Below are 16179 nucleotides of genomic sequence, written 5' to 3'. Positions count from 1 at the left end.
TATTAGTTCTTCGAGAGTGTTCTTATTGACAAACCAAGATTTATAAGAGAATTTTCATAAATCAAAACATTGCTATCATCAGCAAAAAGTGTAAAGCTTGTTTTAGCGTCTTCTGGCAAATTATTAAAATATATAATGAAAAGGGTAGGTCCAAGAATGGAGCCTTGTCATACACCAAATGAAACCTTTTGCCATTTTGATTGATTTGTTTGAGTTTTCGGTAACAATTGTTCTTTGAAACCTATCACTTAAGTATGATTTAATAAGTAATAGCAGTTGCCCGCGGCTTTGCACGCAATTTCCCGTTGAAAACAGTACACTATATTCACTTATTCTTTTTCTATCACATTTTAAGCATTGCTGAGATAATTGATAGTCGTTCCTTGAGTCTCTTGGGCGCATTGTGAAGGTGGTACATATTCCTGCCTCTATCATTCGTGGTTTTTGCTAGGTGTTGATAAGTTATTCAGAACAATAAATGTATATGGATGAATCTCGGTAAACTAATTAGGTTATAAAGAACCAAATTCAGTCTGTTAAAATTACTTTTCTGTCTAAGATATTTCCAGTATTATTTAGGAGTGTGCCTTCAAGAAAATGTATCAAAGAAACCCAATTTTGATCATAAAGTGTCTTCTTTCAGCTCTTTTCATTTAACTTCGTTGTAACCAAATTCGATTACCTTATGTGCAAACATTCACGGATTTGTACAATGAGGTTATTTTCATAATAGCGTTTAATAGTATTTTCATTGCATTAGATAGTTTATTGATCATTGGTGCAATCTGAATTTAAAATTAGGCAATGACGTCCTCTATGCAACCTGCATTACACTACTGATCAAGCACTTTACAATAAACATTTTCGGAATTTTAAATGTAAACAAATGTTTCTGCCTCTTTGATGAACTTCAGCTGAAAGTATTTAACAGCTGTTAAGTATCAGTTCGCTTTGTATTACGTGTTGTACCGCAGTCTGTCGGATCAAATATAAAACACTCCAACATCAACAACAATTTATAATTAAAAGATTAATGTTTCTCTCTCTAAAAGTATGCCTATGTTACTTCCAGGAACGTGTAGAATCACTGTACAAAATTTCACGATGTTTCGTGCATTGGTTCCAGAGTTATAACGGAACATACAAACAAACATTCGCATTTATATATATATATATATAGATTAGTGCTTTGTCCTTTATTCTTATAAACAGGGCACCGATTAAGGTTTTTGGCGCCCGTAGGCTATCTTGGTACTTCGCGCCCCCCCCCCCCCAACGGTTTCCGGCCGGCTTCCCTCTGTCAATTTTCAATTAATAAAAAGTGTTCTGCTGTATAGCGGGCCATATTATATTTTTGTAATAAATTTCAACTTACTTAAATTTAAAAGACCATTACAGAGAGAGGCCATTTAGAGTATTAAACTTTAGGAAAAGAACAACATTCAGCAACTAACTATAAACTTTAATTATTGTTCAAAGGTCTAATGATACATGTATGTATAAACTGCTATGTAATATGTTCAAATTCAACGGTTTAAAAGAACTATGCTGTTTGCTGTCATTTCCTAAAAACACACAAACAAACGAACAAAAACAGCAAAATTATAGAAAAGTGCAAACTTGCAAAGGGAAAGGATGCTTACCGCTGAGCATTTATTGTATCTTTAAAATGGAATATGGTCTATTGTTGTAGACTTGTATGTAGGTACATTCTTTAAGAGAATCAAGGGGTTTCTTATTTACCCACTGGTTTTGTAGGACATACAAAAATGTGTCCTAGCTACAGCCAAACCTTACATGAGTTTTTAATTCTTATACATTTTTTTGTAGATTACTATCATTAAATAGTCACAAAATTCAAAGTTCAGCACTTTGTAATGTTACTTTCAAAAAATCTGTAGGCTTATTTTTTTCAAAATAAATTAAAATGCATACTGTAATTTTAAGGCTGTTAAAATTATGTGAATTTTATCTCTTACTTCAGTATAAATGCTGCCATAATAATGGAGATTTTATTGTTGTCCATTTTAATAAGAAAGCTTAGTAGCTACGTATAGCCTGTTTAATTAGCGTTTTAAACTGTAAATCACTGAAAAGGATTTATAATAAATCAATGAACATGGTCAAATTGGTCATCAAACTTTCTCTGGTTTATTCAAGTACATTATGTTACATAGAAATGACATTAGACTTTGGTATACAACTTGGTGACTTGAACATTTATCACAACAACAAACAATGAGCTAGAACTATAAAATTATTAGGCCTACTGTTAACAAAAGAACTTTTTAGTTTCTCATGACGATATATTCCCTGATTAAACAAAGTCTTTCTTCCGTGCTTTTGATGAGGCAAACGCATCGATCAAGTCATCAAACGGAACGAGCTGTACATAGTCACTTTCTATAAAATAAGGGAGCGAGTGCCTGGAGTTTTTTTCTTGCCGTAGAGTCGACCTCAAATAATTCTCTTGACTCGAGTAAGAGCAGAAAAGGATCTTTCTCCGCTGCAATTAGACACCGCCATGCTCAAGAAGATCCGCAATGCCACTTCCACGTTCGGAAAAAGAGATTCAAGTTTTAGGGTTTTTACATGTTTCAATAGCCTGTAGGCTTTAGTCCCGGTCGGTTTGACTTTTCTTCTTTTCCTCCATTCTGTCTGACAGTACATTTTCCTCTTCATAGAATGTATTATCATCTTTTAAAAATTTTTGAAGATACAAACACTCATCTGGAAGATGAATCATCTAGGTCTGTTCAATATTCATTCATTAGCTTTGTTGCCTTTTCCTTCAAGATTGAACTCTCAATTTTATTCAAATTCTATAAAAAGTTGAAGGAGTCTCGTAGTGTGGACATAAATTGATTTTCTCCTTGTTAGTTGCCCTAGGAGTGAATCAATTGCTTTGTAGTAACAATTTATCAGGAATGATTTCCGCCCATCAAACTCAGTGTGCCCTCTTTGCTTTCTCCAAAAGGGATTTTTTGGTTTCTTTTTCCTTGTATTGTCTTGTTTATACTCTTGAGAATTGCACATAAGCTTTGCCTCACTTTCAAAGTTAGAAAATTGTTCCTCATTTTCTTAATGAACTTAGAAAAGACTCTAGGAGCTTGTACGAAAGTGCTGTCTGATCTAAGTCTCCATCTTCAGATTGAAGTCGTACACTGATGTCATGAAACTTCATGAGTACTTTATTCCAAAAACAAATCATCATGGTCATTTCCAAAGACTGGAGCTTCTCTATCAGTTGTTTGGCTTCAAGTCGTACGTCTTTTTTATTTTCTTCGTTTGAAGTGATGTCTTGTAACGCTGCGATTATTTGTTTATATGACTTGTGCATGGCTTTACTGGCATCTGCTCTTGCACTCCAGCGAGTTTTTGAAAGGGTCTTGACTGTCAAACATTCTTTGTCATATTGCGACAAGAGAATTTCCCATCTGTGTGTAGATGAATGGAAAAAGTTGTACATTTGCTGTGCCAGGGCAAAATATTCAACAGAAACTACTACTACTTTCTGCAGCGGTCGAACCTACTAGCTGTAACGAATGAGCTGCGCAAGGAACGTAGTGAGCAAGAGGATTTTGCTCTTTGATTCGATTTTGAAGCCCCTTGTAACACCCAGACATGTTACTTGCATTGTCGTAACTCTGACCTCTACAGTCACTGATATTTAAGTTCAAACTTTCAAGAGTATTTATCACAGCCTTCTCCATATCTTCCCCTTTATGGCCACAATTTGGGATGAACGTTATGAACCGCTCATTAGGTTGACCCGTCAGGTGCTACAAAACGAATGACAAAAGTCAATTGATCCACATTGGAAACATCTGGAGTAGAGTCGACAATAATCGAAAAATACTTAGAATTCTTGATATCTGACGCGATTTTGGATTTAACATTGTCAGCTAACAGAGTAATAAACTCGTTAACGATCGTGGAAGATAAGTATGAGGGCACTCCTTTACCTTTATTTCCGAAACGAGCAACATGGTCAGCATGAAAGGATCAAATTTGCACAAAAGCTCGATACAGCCAAGGAAATTACCATTACTGGTTGACCCCAAAATTTCATTTTCACCATAAAACGGAAGCCCTCGAGAAGTTAAATACCTAACTACTTCAACAACTCTTGACAATACATCTCTCCAATACTTCACTTCTACTTGATGCTGCTCAAGTAGTTTTGCATCAATTCTCTGAGGTGCATTCATCCGGGTCAAATATTTGTTCACACATTCTCTGTGCTCTAAGACTATTATCATGTTCTTGAATTTTGTGTGAAATTTTTTCCAATCATTAAAAGCCGCATGTAGCTAAGGCAGTCGTCCCCCCATAGAGCTTACAAGGAGCACAGTATACATAGCCAGTTGATTTGGAATAAACTAAATGAGTTCTTTTTACAATCTCTCCATTTACAAGTTTTTTGAAAAACAAGCTTTGTTCAAAATAACGGTTTTGGTCAGAATACTGCCGCTTTGATTGGAAAAATCCCCACTGTCATTTTGATTGATGTGTGCACTGCAAAGTATTCACGCAATGCCTCATTTACCAGCCATAAAGCGGGATCATCAAGATTTTTTGAATCGGTTACCTCTTTATTTGCTGGTACACAATCTTGCAACTGATGTCCCAAATCTGCTATTTGCTCGGTTGATGGTGGTGAAGGGACGTGTACAGGTGCAATTTCCGTTGTGGTGTCTGAGACATCAGTAGCAGTGGCACTGGCAGGCTGCTGAATCACGTTCCACTTCCACTATAACACCGCTGTCCTCACTCACAACGTTACGTTCAGTTCCCGTGACGACCGGCAATGTCTCAGCAGAACAACTGGGAGTTTTCGGGTTTATTTGAAAAAATCGTCTAGTCTATGAATTTTATTTAGAAGAGCACTTTTCCCGTTCGTTACGCTCCCGGGCCCGTTTACGGTATCGGAACCACTTGGTTTTTTACTCATAATGTAGCCTACATATGTAAAAACAAGCAAACCACTGCTTCTTCTAATATTTCAGTATCAAACACTCTACTCGACTTACGAATAAATGTCAGTGTTTATAATAACGAGCAATGACACCAATTAATCACAACGAAAGTCCAAATAATTCATAGGCCATAGGCCTAAAACAAACAGTGCAGACGAGGAGACGACTGACTGCAGCTGCAGCTACACTCTGTCTCTATCTGTCAGAGAGCGTCAGTGTTGCAAACGGCGAAGGGCGGCGGCCGGCGGCGCCCCTCGCGCGAAGCAAAATTTCCCTTTTAGTTTCCCTACCGTTACGATAATTTACTATGCGTTGTCACTAATCGCTATTAATTAATTTCTTTTTCTACTTAATAGTTATTTTTAAGTAAATGGAGTAAATCTAAGGTCTAGGTGGATGTGTAAATAATGTACAAAAATGTATAGTGAAGTTTTAGACCATACCATTTTATTTACTACATGTAAAAAGCACTTCGTCTTGAACTCCGAAGCGCCCCCCTAAAATCGTCACCGGTCTCCGCGCCCTAGGCTGCAGCCTACTTAGCCTACTGGTTAATCCGGGCCCTGCTTATAAAGCTCAATTTCTTTAATAGCAAGCTGTAATTGACACAGTCAAACGCCTATGATTAATCACAGAAAATACACGCTGTAGACTGCGGTCCATCCAAAACACCCTTAACCCCATCAACAAAGTCAATGCCAGTTCTGTACTTTTATTTTTTTTTTAATCTTAACTTATCAGTTTTTAGTATACCAAAACCTTGGAACAGTAGAAAAACATTATTACTTGTCCGAGTTGATCTCTGCATGGAATTCATAACGCTACTGTCATCCATGTCAGGGCTATTGTAGTATTTTGATGGGAAAGCCACCAAGCACCTTTCTCGATTTTTCTCTGTCATATGACCGAGACTTGTGGTTTGGCTTGGTGTGGGCATCAGCATACAACCTCCTGGGCTGTCCTCAGTCACAGGGCTGGTGATATGAGTTAATCAGCTGACCAGTTCCAACATCCACCGCCCTCTGCCAGTGAAGGTGAGGTAGGGTGAGACACAGGATTAAGTGTGCTTAGTAAAGGAAAGTTACGTAGGGACTCTATATCAGGTGTTCTAGACCAACTCAGTTACTGGAAAGCACCAGTGCTTTTCCAGGTTGCGATTAGTTAAGTGCTATACAGGACTAACAAACGACTTTTGCAAAATTCCCTGATCACTTTCCTATTCCTGCAATATTTTACACTTAATTATTCCTGATCATACTTTTGTTCTATTGGAATTCATGTAATATGATAGGACCAATGGCATATTCGAAGACAGGCAGGCCACCTTCTGAGGAAAATAATGAAATACCTTAAGAAGAAAATACCTCAACCATTAAATTCGGCATTAAATTAATCATAAATTTCAGGAATTTCTAGTTTTAAGAAACACACAATTATGATATGCGTAGGAGTGATATATTTTCATAAATATATGAAATACTTCCACTTCCACCCTACTCTTAAAATCATGACATTTAACCTGTTACCATTAAAAGTAATGAGACAGGCTCACGTGTTAAATACAAAAGAATTCTTTAAAGTAGATTCATAAATTAATGCTTTGGTGAGAGCCCTCCTTTATTGTTACTATAAAAACATGCCTAAAAAACTATTGCTATAGAAGAAATACAAAATTCTCCAATAATTTTAAATTTATTTTATGACGCTTTACGACATGCAAGATACCATGGCATCTTGGATGTCGAAATGTCTCTTGAAGTAAACTTAAAATTATTTGAGAATTGTGCATTTCTTGTTCAGTAATAATTTGATTTTCAATAAAAAGAGCTCCTCCTTAAATGAAATGCCTAAAAATTAAATAAGCTAAATGATAAGAATCTTTACAAATAAAAATAGATAAATTTAAATCTGGAATTAGCCATTGTCCAAATATATGTGGCATGTTTTAAAGTTAGGGGTGTTAATTAAGACTGAAATACGATTCAGAGGAATTCATTTCAATGGAAATCTCCTCATATAATACAGTACAAGGTAGGAGAATGCCACACTTTTGATCTAACAATATAGTTTTTTAGGTTCCCGGTAAGGATAAAATGTCCAAAAATAGTGGCCATTGGATAACTCAAAGGTACCGATCTATTATAATCACGCTAAGTCAGTTGCCATTCTTTATGAGTCCAAAAAAGTTTTTGTAATGAACTTGGTCTATAATAATGTACTATAAACAATTTTTGAATTGAATTACAATTATGATATTTTTGCATAAAGAGAAATAAAATGAAATTTGATTACATTTAGGAAAATGCTTATATTTAAAAAATTTTATCTGTAGAATCTAATTTTGTATTTTCTTGATTTTTACTTGAAATTTTAATGATTGCTCTGTCATTATAGAGACATGATGCACTTTTTCTTTTCTCATAATTCTGTTATAAAGGAATAGGAGAAGACCTGAAATGGGCCCTTTGAGAAACACTATAATTTGTACTTCTTTCAATTCTGAAAAAGTTAGGTTTTTTTAGAAAGATAGTTTGTTAAATTTTATATTTCAACATAGCATTTTCGGTCTTTTAAATATGAGCAATCCATCTCAGTTCCATTTTCATTAATTTTGAGACCATAAGGGCTTTAAAATTACAATTTCATGACAAGTTGTATCTATTGCTTGAGATCTAGTAACTACAATTACATTTTCTCCTTTAATTACATGGAATCCATTGAATCACTAACAGATGTGGTTAATGCAGATCTTCCAGTTTAAAAATTTGCAGCAGTTCATGTAAAATTTCCTTTTCTTATTGTCTTGTAAGTATTTTAATACTGGGAGCATCCATCATATTTTCTTAAGTTCTCACGCGTTTTGATGGATTTTGCAGATTTCTTTATTAAATTCATAAATAATTTTATATATAACTTTAATAGATAGTGTCGTTTATAATATTTTTGTGAAGAGTCAGAAAATCAGACTATATAATTGTGAAATGTAAAAATATTGTTTTAATTAGAAATTGCAATAGCTTTTGAAAATATCATTTGAAGTAAAATAAGAGTTAGGAAAAAATATCTTGAGTAATTGAAATATTACATTCTGTCAAAATCCAGAATACCCAAATTGTAGAAAATATTTTCATGAATACAGAAATATGAGTTATAACGTCATGTAGGTATTTTATGTTTATACATATGGAAAAGTGCAAAATTGGAAGTTTTTGCTTGGTTATCATTACAATAATAAACTAAATGATTTTTATGCAGTAATAAGTTTTTATTTAGCTTTTTATTGAAGATACTGTTTGTATAAGTTACATAAACAGATAAATAAAAAAATGTGTTATAATATAAATTCTCAACAGCAAAATATGTATTTGAGGTACAAAATCATGAAAACTGCAGACATGGGTTACTCAAAATAACAACTGGTGATAACTGAATTGAAAACTATGTCAAACTCAAGGACAACTGATCATGTAAATGACCCAAGAGCTTGCAATCGTAACATATTGACCATTGTGGTTGGTAATATGAGCAGTAAATTTATTTTTATTGGTGAATGTCTATCATCGAAATTTGCGTCAGTCAGTCAGTTAATAAATGGTCAAGTTGTCGCAAAATGGTAATAATAGTAAAGAGTTCAACTACTTTTCATTTTTTAATATTACGGTACTCAATTTAGAAATGAAACTGAGTCTGTAAAATTGTTGGACATGTGTCTAGATAGTAAATTTACTTGGCAATTGTACATAAGTATCTATGTAAGAGGTTTTCTAGAACTATATACGTGATAAGGAAACTTAAAAACTGTGTGAGTAACAAATACCAATTACTACTTATAATGGCCTTTTTATTTTTAACTCATTGCTGCTGTATGCTTCCAAAGTGTTCTACAGATGAAAGTTAATGGTTGGTATGTCAGAGCAAGAATCATGTATAAGTAGTTTTAAGACTTCAAATTAGACAGTGTGATCACCGTATATATTTTCTATAAAAAATGTTTGGTAACTTTAATACTGTATCATAATTAGTCATACAGCACTAAAAACTCACAATGTTGTACCTCCTTCAATAGGTAAATTAAATTGTTGTGCTGCCACAATTATCAAACAGTATATTTTTATAATAAATTACCTCTCTTTATTAGCAAACTTGTATATCTGCTTTTAAAACTCTGCTATTAGATGGTTTAAAATAATGGCCTTTTGCTCCACAGATGAGTATATGAATTAAAGTTTTAGTGACATGATTTGTTAGTTGTAAATACGTAGTTACCTTATAGGTAGGCCATTATAATATATATATATATATATATATTATAATGTGAAAGAAACGGCCAAATACAAAATAATTGAATCGTAAAAAGTGAAGTGAGGGCTCTGTGGTATAATGGTAGAACATTCACCCGGCAAGTGAGAGATCCGGGTTCGAGTCCCGGCGGAGCAAGTACTTTTTGTGATTCAATGTTTATTGGAATTTTATATATATATATATATATATATATATATATATATATATATATATATATACAGGGTGATTCATGAAAGTTCTCCCCCCACTTCTACAGCACATTGTACTAGTAAAAATAATGAAAAAATGTTATATAAACATAGGTCCGAAAACGCTTCGTTAGCGAGTTACAGCTAGCGAAAGATTTCGCCTGAATTCCTGGGTAAAGAGTAAAATAAAGCCATACTGAACTTTTGGAAAAGTTAATTAAGTAAGAAATATCGTGGATTCTTATGTATTTTTACCTGATAAAGCTAATAAAATAGGTTTCAGAACTGTACCTGTAGTAGTTTTTGAGGGATTCATGGTTAAATGCAAAAAATTGGGGCACGAAACAATGTTTTTTTTAAGTTTGATGTACAATAACTTTGTTAAATTGGTAATAAATACATAAAATCAACAAACATTAATTGTAGAGAATTTAATTCTGAGAAAAATTATATAATCAAAGTCTAAAATAAAACAGAAAATAAGTACCAAAAAAATCGATTACTAGCTGTAAAGAATTACCGTACGGTATTTAGTTAAAATAAAACAAAAAAACAAAATGTTTGTTCTTTAATGATGAGATAAATTGAGAAAACAAGATTAACTGCTAAATAAATTTGTTTGTAAATAAAAAATATCATGTTTTATTACGTTGAAATTATTTTTAAATAAAAAATTTACATTCAAATGTTCGAAATAAATGAAGCAAACATTTTCCCATTATTGTTTACTAATCATCGAAATGCAGTTTTTTGTTTTATTAATTTCTAAGTTGGTAACGCACGAATAACAGCTGATCAACAATGGTATTCTGTACTGTTACGTTAGAACTGTGTATTAGTGGTGTTTTGCAAGCTACAGCAGAGATCGGGTTCTGTGAATCGTGTTATTAAATGCAATTTTTCTGTGAGTTATAATTCGATTGTTTATTCAGCGAAAAAATGCCTTACTTATTTACATCAGAGGAATACGCTGATATGGTTTTTATTTTGGGTTACTGTAATGGTAATGCTAGAGCTGCTGTAGAAGAATATGAACTACGTTACCCTAATAGGAGGATTCCAAATACCAAAACAATTTCAGGAACTTTTCGTACTCTTCAGGAAACAGGATCACTACCAAGTACTAGAAACCAATTATGAACGAGCTGTCCAACTTGATGATGATATTGTTATTAATGCTGTTCATCGCAGTCCAGGTGTAAGTACACGACGTATTTCTAGGCGGATAGGAGTTTCGCAGTCAACGGTGTGGAGGTCACTTAATCGAAAACAAATTTTATCCGTTTCATAAACAAAAGGTTCAACATCTACAGCTAGGGGAAGGGTCCGCTTCGCTTTGGAGTTTTTGCAACTTTTTGAATATTATAATCAACTCTACAAGCGTATTTTGTTTACGGATGAGGCACAATTCACTCGGGATGGTGTCAATAACTTGCACAATGAACACTCATGGGCAGAAGAAAATCCACATGAGGTAGTGGAACAGAACTTTCAACACCGATTTAGCGTCAATGTCTGTTGTGGCCTTTTGCACAATCGGCTGATTGGACCTTTCATATTACCTGGACGCCTAAATGCTGAGTTCTATTTGCATTTCCTTCAAGAAGAGTTGCCGCAGCTGTTAGAGAATGTTCCTTTACATCTCAGACAAAATTTGTACCTCCAGCATGACGGAGCACCCTCCCACTTTTCACGTGCGTTTCTGCTTACTTAAATCATCAATTTCCTGGACACTGGATTGGTCGTGGAGGGCCTCACCCTTGGCCACCAAGATCACCAGATCTATCTCCATTGGATTATTGCATCTGGGGATGGATGAAAGACATTGTATACAAGACAAAAGTGAATTCTCGTGATGAATTAATTGCCTGTATTATGGATTCGGCTGTGCAGATACAGGGAAGTCCTGAAAAATTAAGAAACGCAACAAAAAGCAATACACGAACGTGCTGCAAAATGTATTGATAATGATGGCCTCATTTTCGAACATCTATTATAAAAAGGTGCGTACGGTTTGGCCCAACCTGATTAATTTTGCTTAAAACTAGTAATGTATTACACTGAATAAAATCAATTTGTTGGTACTTATTTCTGTTTTTATTTTAGACTTTGATTATATCAATTTTTCTCAGAATTAAATTCTCTACAATTAATGTTTGTTGATTTCATGTATTTATTACCAATTTAACAAAGTTATTGTACATCAAACTTAAAAAAACATTGTTTCGTGCCCCAATTTTTTGCATTTAACCCTGAATCCCTCAAAAACTACTACAGGTACAGTTCTGAAACCTATTTTATTAGCTTTATCAGGTAAAAATACATAAGAATCCACGATATTTCTTACTTAATTAACCTTTCCAAAAGTTCAGTATGGCTTTATTTTAATCTTTACCCAGGAATTCAGGCGAAATCTTTCGCTAGCTGTTAAACTCGCTAACGAAGCGTTTTCGGACCTATGTTTATATAACATTTTTTCATTATTTTTACTAGTACAATGTGCTGTAGAAGTGGGGGGGGGGAGAACTTCATGAATCACCCTCTCTAAATATATATATATATATATATCAATATGTATTCTCTTCATGCAAAAATAAAAATCAAAAACCAAATATTGGTAAACTTTTTATGAATTTTCGTATGTCTTTAGCATACTTCTTCAGATAATAATAAATAGTGTATAAATATTTAAAAAATTACATAACTAAACTAACTGTGACATATTTTATAGCTCCAACATGTGTATAATGGCCAAATAAATAATTAAATGATTGAAATGTGTTGGTGGATGCTTAAAGGTTTAAAAGTTGAATATACTCATCATGTTTAAATAATTTTGAAAAATTTGGAAGTAAAGACACTGTTCTATAGCAGGCAGGGTTTGTCAAATTGCCTCTCTGCACGTAATGTCCCATGGCATAGAGTTAAGAGTCAATATAACAAGTAAGCTTTCCTGTATTCTCCAGTTCAGATAAGATGAATGATTGGTTTACTATTTTAGAAGTATCGTGTATGACTCAAGAACTGGCTTTGTTCTTCTTCTTGTATCTTCGAAATATGAATTTAAATTTTCATTGCTAGAAAGCGTTTATAGAACCAAATTCTTGTACATTTCTATTCTCTTTTTTTCATCAGATAAAACAAGAATGAAATAACATACCTGAAAACTGTTACCAGCAGTTCCATACTCGTTTCTTCACATTACAATAGATGAGTCATGGGCAACTCTTTTTTTAAATGACATCTCAAGCATTACTGATATAAGGAATGGCCAGCATTGAAATACAACCCCTTTCTTTGAAACCTTCTAATTTATTGAATGTTGTACATTTAAAGGCAAATAGGCTGGAACCTTGAAGTCATAGACTGTCATAAACTATTTCTTAGAAGCTCTGAAATAAGAATGATTGTTTATGAATAATATCATAGTATTTCGTTTAGTAGGTACTACAAATTGAGTTGAAGGTACAGTATGTAACTCTGAAGGCCAGTTTTGTGGACCCTATAAGTCAGAGATCTTAACTGTTTCTTAGTATGTATTCCTAAGGAAATATGAATGTGTGTGCAAAATTTCATGATATGTATATTTTAGTAATATAATTTAGATTTTAGTTAATTTTAACTTGAGAAGGGTAGGAACCCTGAAATTGGATGCCACAGTTATAAGTGACCAATATGAGGTAACCTGAATTTTTACAAAATATCATGATATTTTGTGATTTCGTGGGGTTTTATTCCATTTTGTTTCTGAGATTTCAGAATTAGACATACTAGTCTAAGATTTAGTTCTGAAAATTAGCTTGAGATAATCCTAATAGAAGAAGAAAGAACTAGGTTTAATAAATAAAATATGAAGGGTGTTCTTTTCTAATTTTTTATTTATGGAATCTGTTTGGCTATACAGCACCTACAACAATGTGGGTTTGGGAGTTGCTATGAAATCAATCACAGTAGATAATGTTTTCTATAGTAATTATTTCGGAATTCACTTCTCAGCCACCTAGACTGATCAATGTATTACTAGAAAAAGGATAACCTGTCCCATAGTCTATCAGGACAGTTAGTTTTTGCTGACTATGATTTTTTCAATTATGACAATGGTTTTTTAATGCTGAAATAATTAATTGTCTTACTTTATGGATGATGGGTAACTGTTCTGATTGACTATTATGTAAGTTAATATTTTGTTATTATTTAGAGAGACATTAATTGCCTCAAAATTCTGATGTTTATTTTATTCATATTTTAAATGCCTGGCAATGTAGTCATATTTTTATTACAAAGTAGAACATCCATTCCCTGTACAGAAGAAGTTGGGACTAAAGTAAAGGTTTAGCTCTTTAATTGTTCCCCTGTAAAGCACATTTAATTGAAATTTTTTATTACCTTGCCTTTTTACCAATATATTCAATTTGTATTGTAGGCATTGTCACTATTTATTACTTTTATTTGTATTGTGCAGATGATTCCTTCCTTACATACAGTACATATAGATAACTGTGTTATTGTTACATGTGATTGTTTCATCTTACACATCATGATTTATTTATTTCAGATGTTGTGAAGTGGTATAATTATAGTGCAGGTAGGCAATGCTCTCTTCCATTTTGCTTGTTGAGTTTAAAATTTTTATTTCTAATAAGTTTGACCTTTACCTCAATTTGTTTTTCTTATTTTTAACTCGCCGCTCTAACATTTCCTAGATTTACTCCACTATTTGTAGAAATAGATAAAGATAAGAATCCTTGCACTTCACACATTTACAAGCTTCTTATAATAAAACAAGGCAACATGAACTAATTTACCTGAACTATTTACGAACATCGGTTAACATATCCTGCTCTAGTACTTGAAAAACTTATGGTAGTTTGGTGATCTTCATGACTTCTTTTTTCCTTGTAGCTTCCACTTATGAACACGCTTCTTCAGTTTTTTTATAATCACACCTTCTTGAAATTTTCCTAATTCCTCCCCAATATTCAACCTGCTCTGAATAATATATACACCAACTACTAATTCCGTTATTCCGTTATTCTATTTTCTATTCTTGCCAAAACCTTTTCTTATACCCTGGAGATTTTAGTTGAATGTTTAAGGCTAATAGAGAGAAGTCTTGAAGTCTGAGTCCATAGCCCTTTCTTAGTGAGTAATTGTGGTGTAACAGTCTAGGAGTCGAGAGCCAGTTTCGTTGCTTACAACCTGGTTTTTCATGAAATCGATTGAGAAATTTCCTCTGAGAAAAAAATAGACAGCCATGCTAGTTTTGGTGATGGACGAAATAGAGGGGTATAAAAGGTTGACATCTTTACTGCAGATAACATCTTTCATGCCATAAGCTGTCGTCGCAGTCAATGTGTTAAACTGCTGTACAATAACTGTCTAGTTATAATACATGATTAACACCTACATTGCACCTCTGTACTGAGTGAAAGTAACTACTCTTACTGTGCTTCTTCTTTCTAAGATATCTGCTGCAGTACACATGTAAAAAATATAAAATGAAGTTCTTTCACATTAATTTTATAGCATGACCCATGTAAAATCAGTAATATGTACCATTAGATTTATAAATAGTAATAGACTTGGAATTTTATTCCTTAAATTTGTCAAAATTAAAAAGAAATTGCTAAAAAGATTCTTTTCTTTTAATAGCTTAAATAATTTATCAGTATGACTCTCATAAGTTTCTAACACTATCAGAGTTTTTCTAGAGTGGGGGAGTGGTTGAATGCACTCAGATATGTTTCTATTATTATTAAAGCTAATATAGTTTTTGTAAATGGCAGGTTTAAAATTAGGAGGTACAATTAGTTATGGAGAGGAATTTTGAGCACCCTTTGTGCTCATGAAAAAATAATGAAAGGCACAGTCATGGGCGAGGCATATCAGAGAGCACACAGCAAATGGGTTCATACAATGTCTACAGTGATGATCAAGGGTTTCTGCAATGTTTCATTTATAACCTTTGAGCAGTATACTGATGCTACAGATTCTCAAGTGCAGAGTGATAACACAGAAGGTTTGTAGAGTGGATTGAATTCCACCATCCTTTTCTGGCCAATGATTTTGTCACGTTCTTCAGTACAAAAGCTGTAGGAGATAGAACAATTCATTGCAACAGAGCTTTTGAAGTTAGGAATTTTTCAATTGTTAGTTTTGTAGGTGAGAACTTTGATCAAAACATGTTTGCAAAATAATAGGGTAGAATAGAATAGAATATATTTATTTTGTTGGCAATATTTTATTAAAAAAATATTTATTCTTTGAAATAACAGCAGTTACAAATCATTTTATTCATAAATTCAAAACCCCTATTTGGGTTTGTCTGCACTTTTACTTAATACTAATTACTAATTCTGTTTTTAGAAATTAATTTGTGGTCAAGTCCATGCAGTTTTATTACAAGAGTAGTAAACACCTCTCCAATTATACAGTGTAACAGTATAAAAATAATAAATACAAATTTTAAGTTAACATATCAAATATTCACAAGCAAAATAATAGCAATAATTAACATTTCAAAACAAAAATTTAAATAAACAACAATGGGTACTTCAAGATAACAACAACAATAAGCAAATAGAAGAAACAAATGCATAATTTAACTTATTAAAATATATCCAAAACATGTTTAAATTTAAGATAAAACTATTCAAGCAACAACAAAATAAATAAATAAAAGTTATTTTAATCATATTTGGAATGTATTT

At 33.0% G+C, this 16179-nt stretch overlaps 1 protein-coding gene across 2 annotated transcripts in view; it reads left to right on the top strand.

Moving 5' to 3' along the window:
• LOC124360085 overlaps positions 1-16179 on the top strand; it is a 54336-nt gene that overhangs the window by 1851 nt on the left and 36306 nt on the right. The window contains exon 2 of one of the 2 annotated variants that reach the window (XM_046813378.1): positions 14025-14054. The exons of the other annotated variant lie outside the window; for it this stretch is intronic. Coding sequence (XP_046669334.1) covers positions 14025-14054 — 30 coding nt within the window. The remainder of the gene's footprint in view (positions 1-14024; positions 14055-16179) is intronic. 2 annotated transcript variants of the gene reach the window in all.

Source organism: Homalodisca vitripennis, chromosome 1 (genome assembly GCF_021130785.1).
Source record: "Homalodisca vitripennis isolate AUS2020 chromosome 1, UT_GWSS_2.1, whole genome shotgun sequence".
Taxonomy (NCBI): Eukaryota; Metazoa; Arthropoda; class Insecta; order Hemiptera; family Cicadellidae; genus Homalodisca; species Homalodisca vitripennis.
This window is presented reverse-complemented; position numbering and strand designations above follow the sequence as displayed.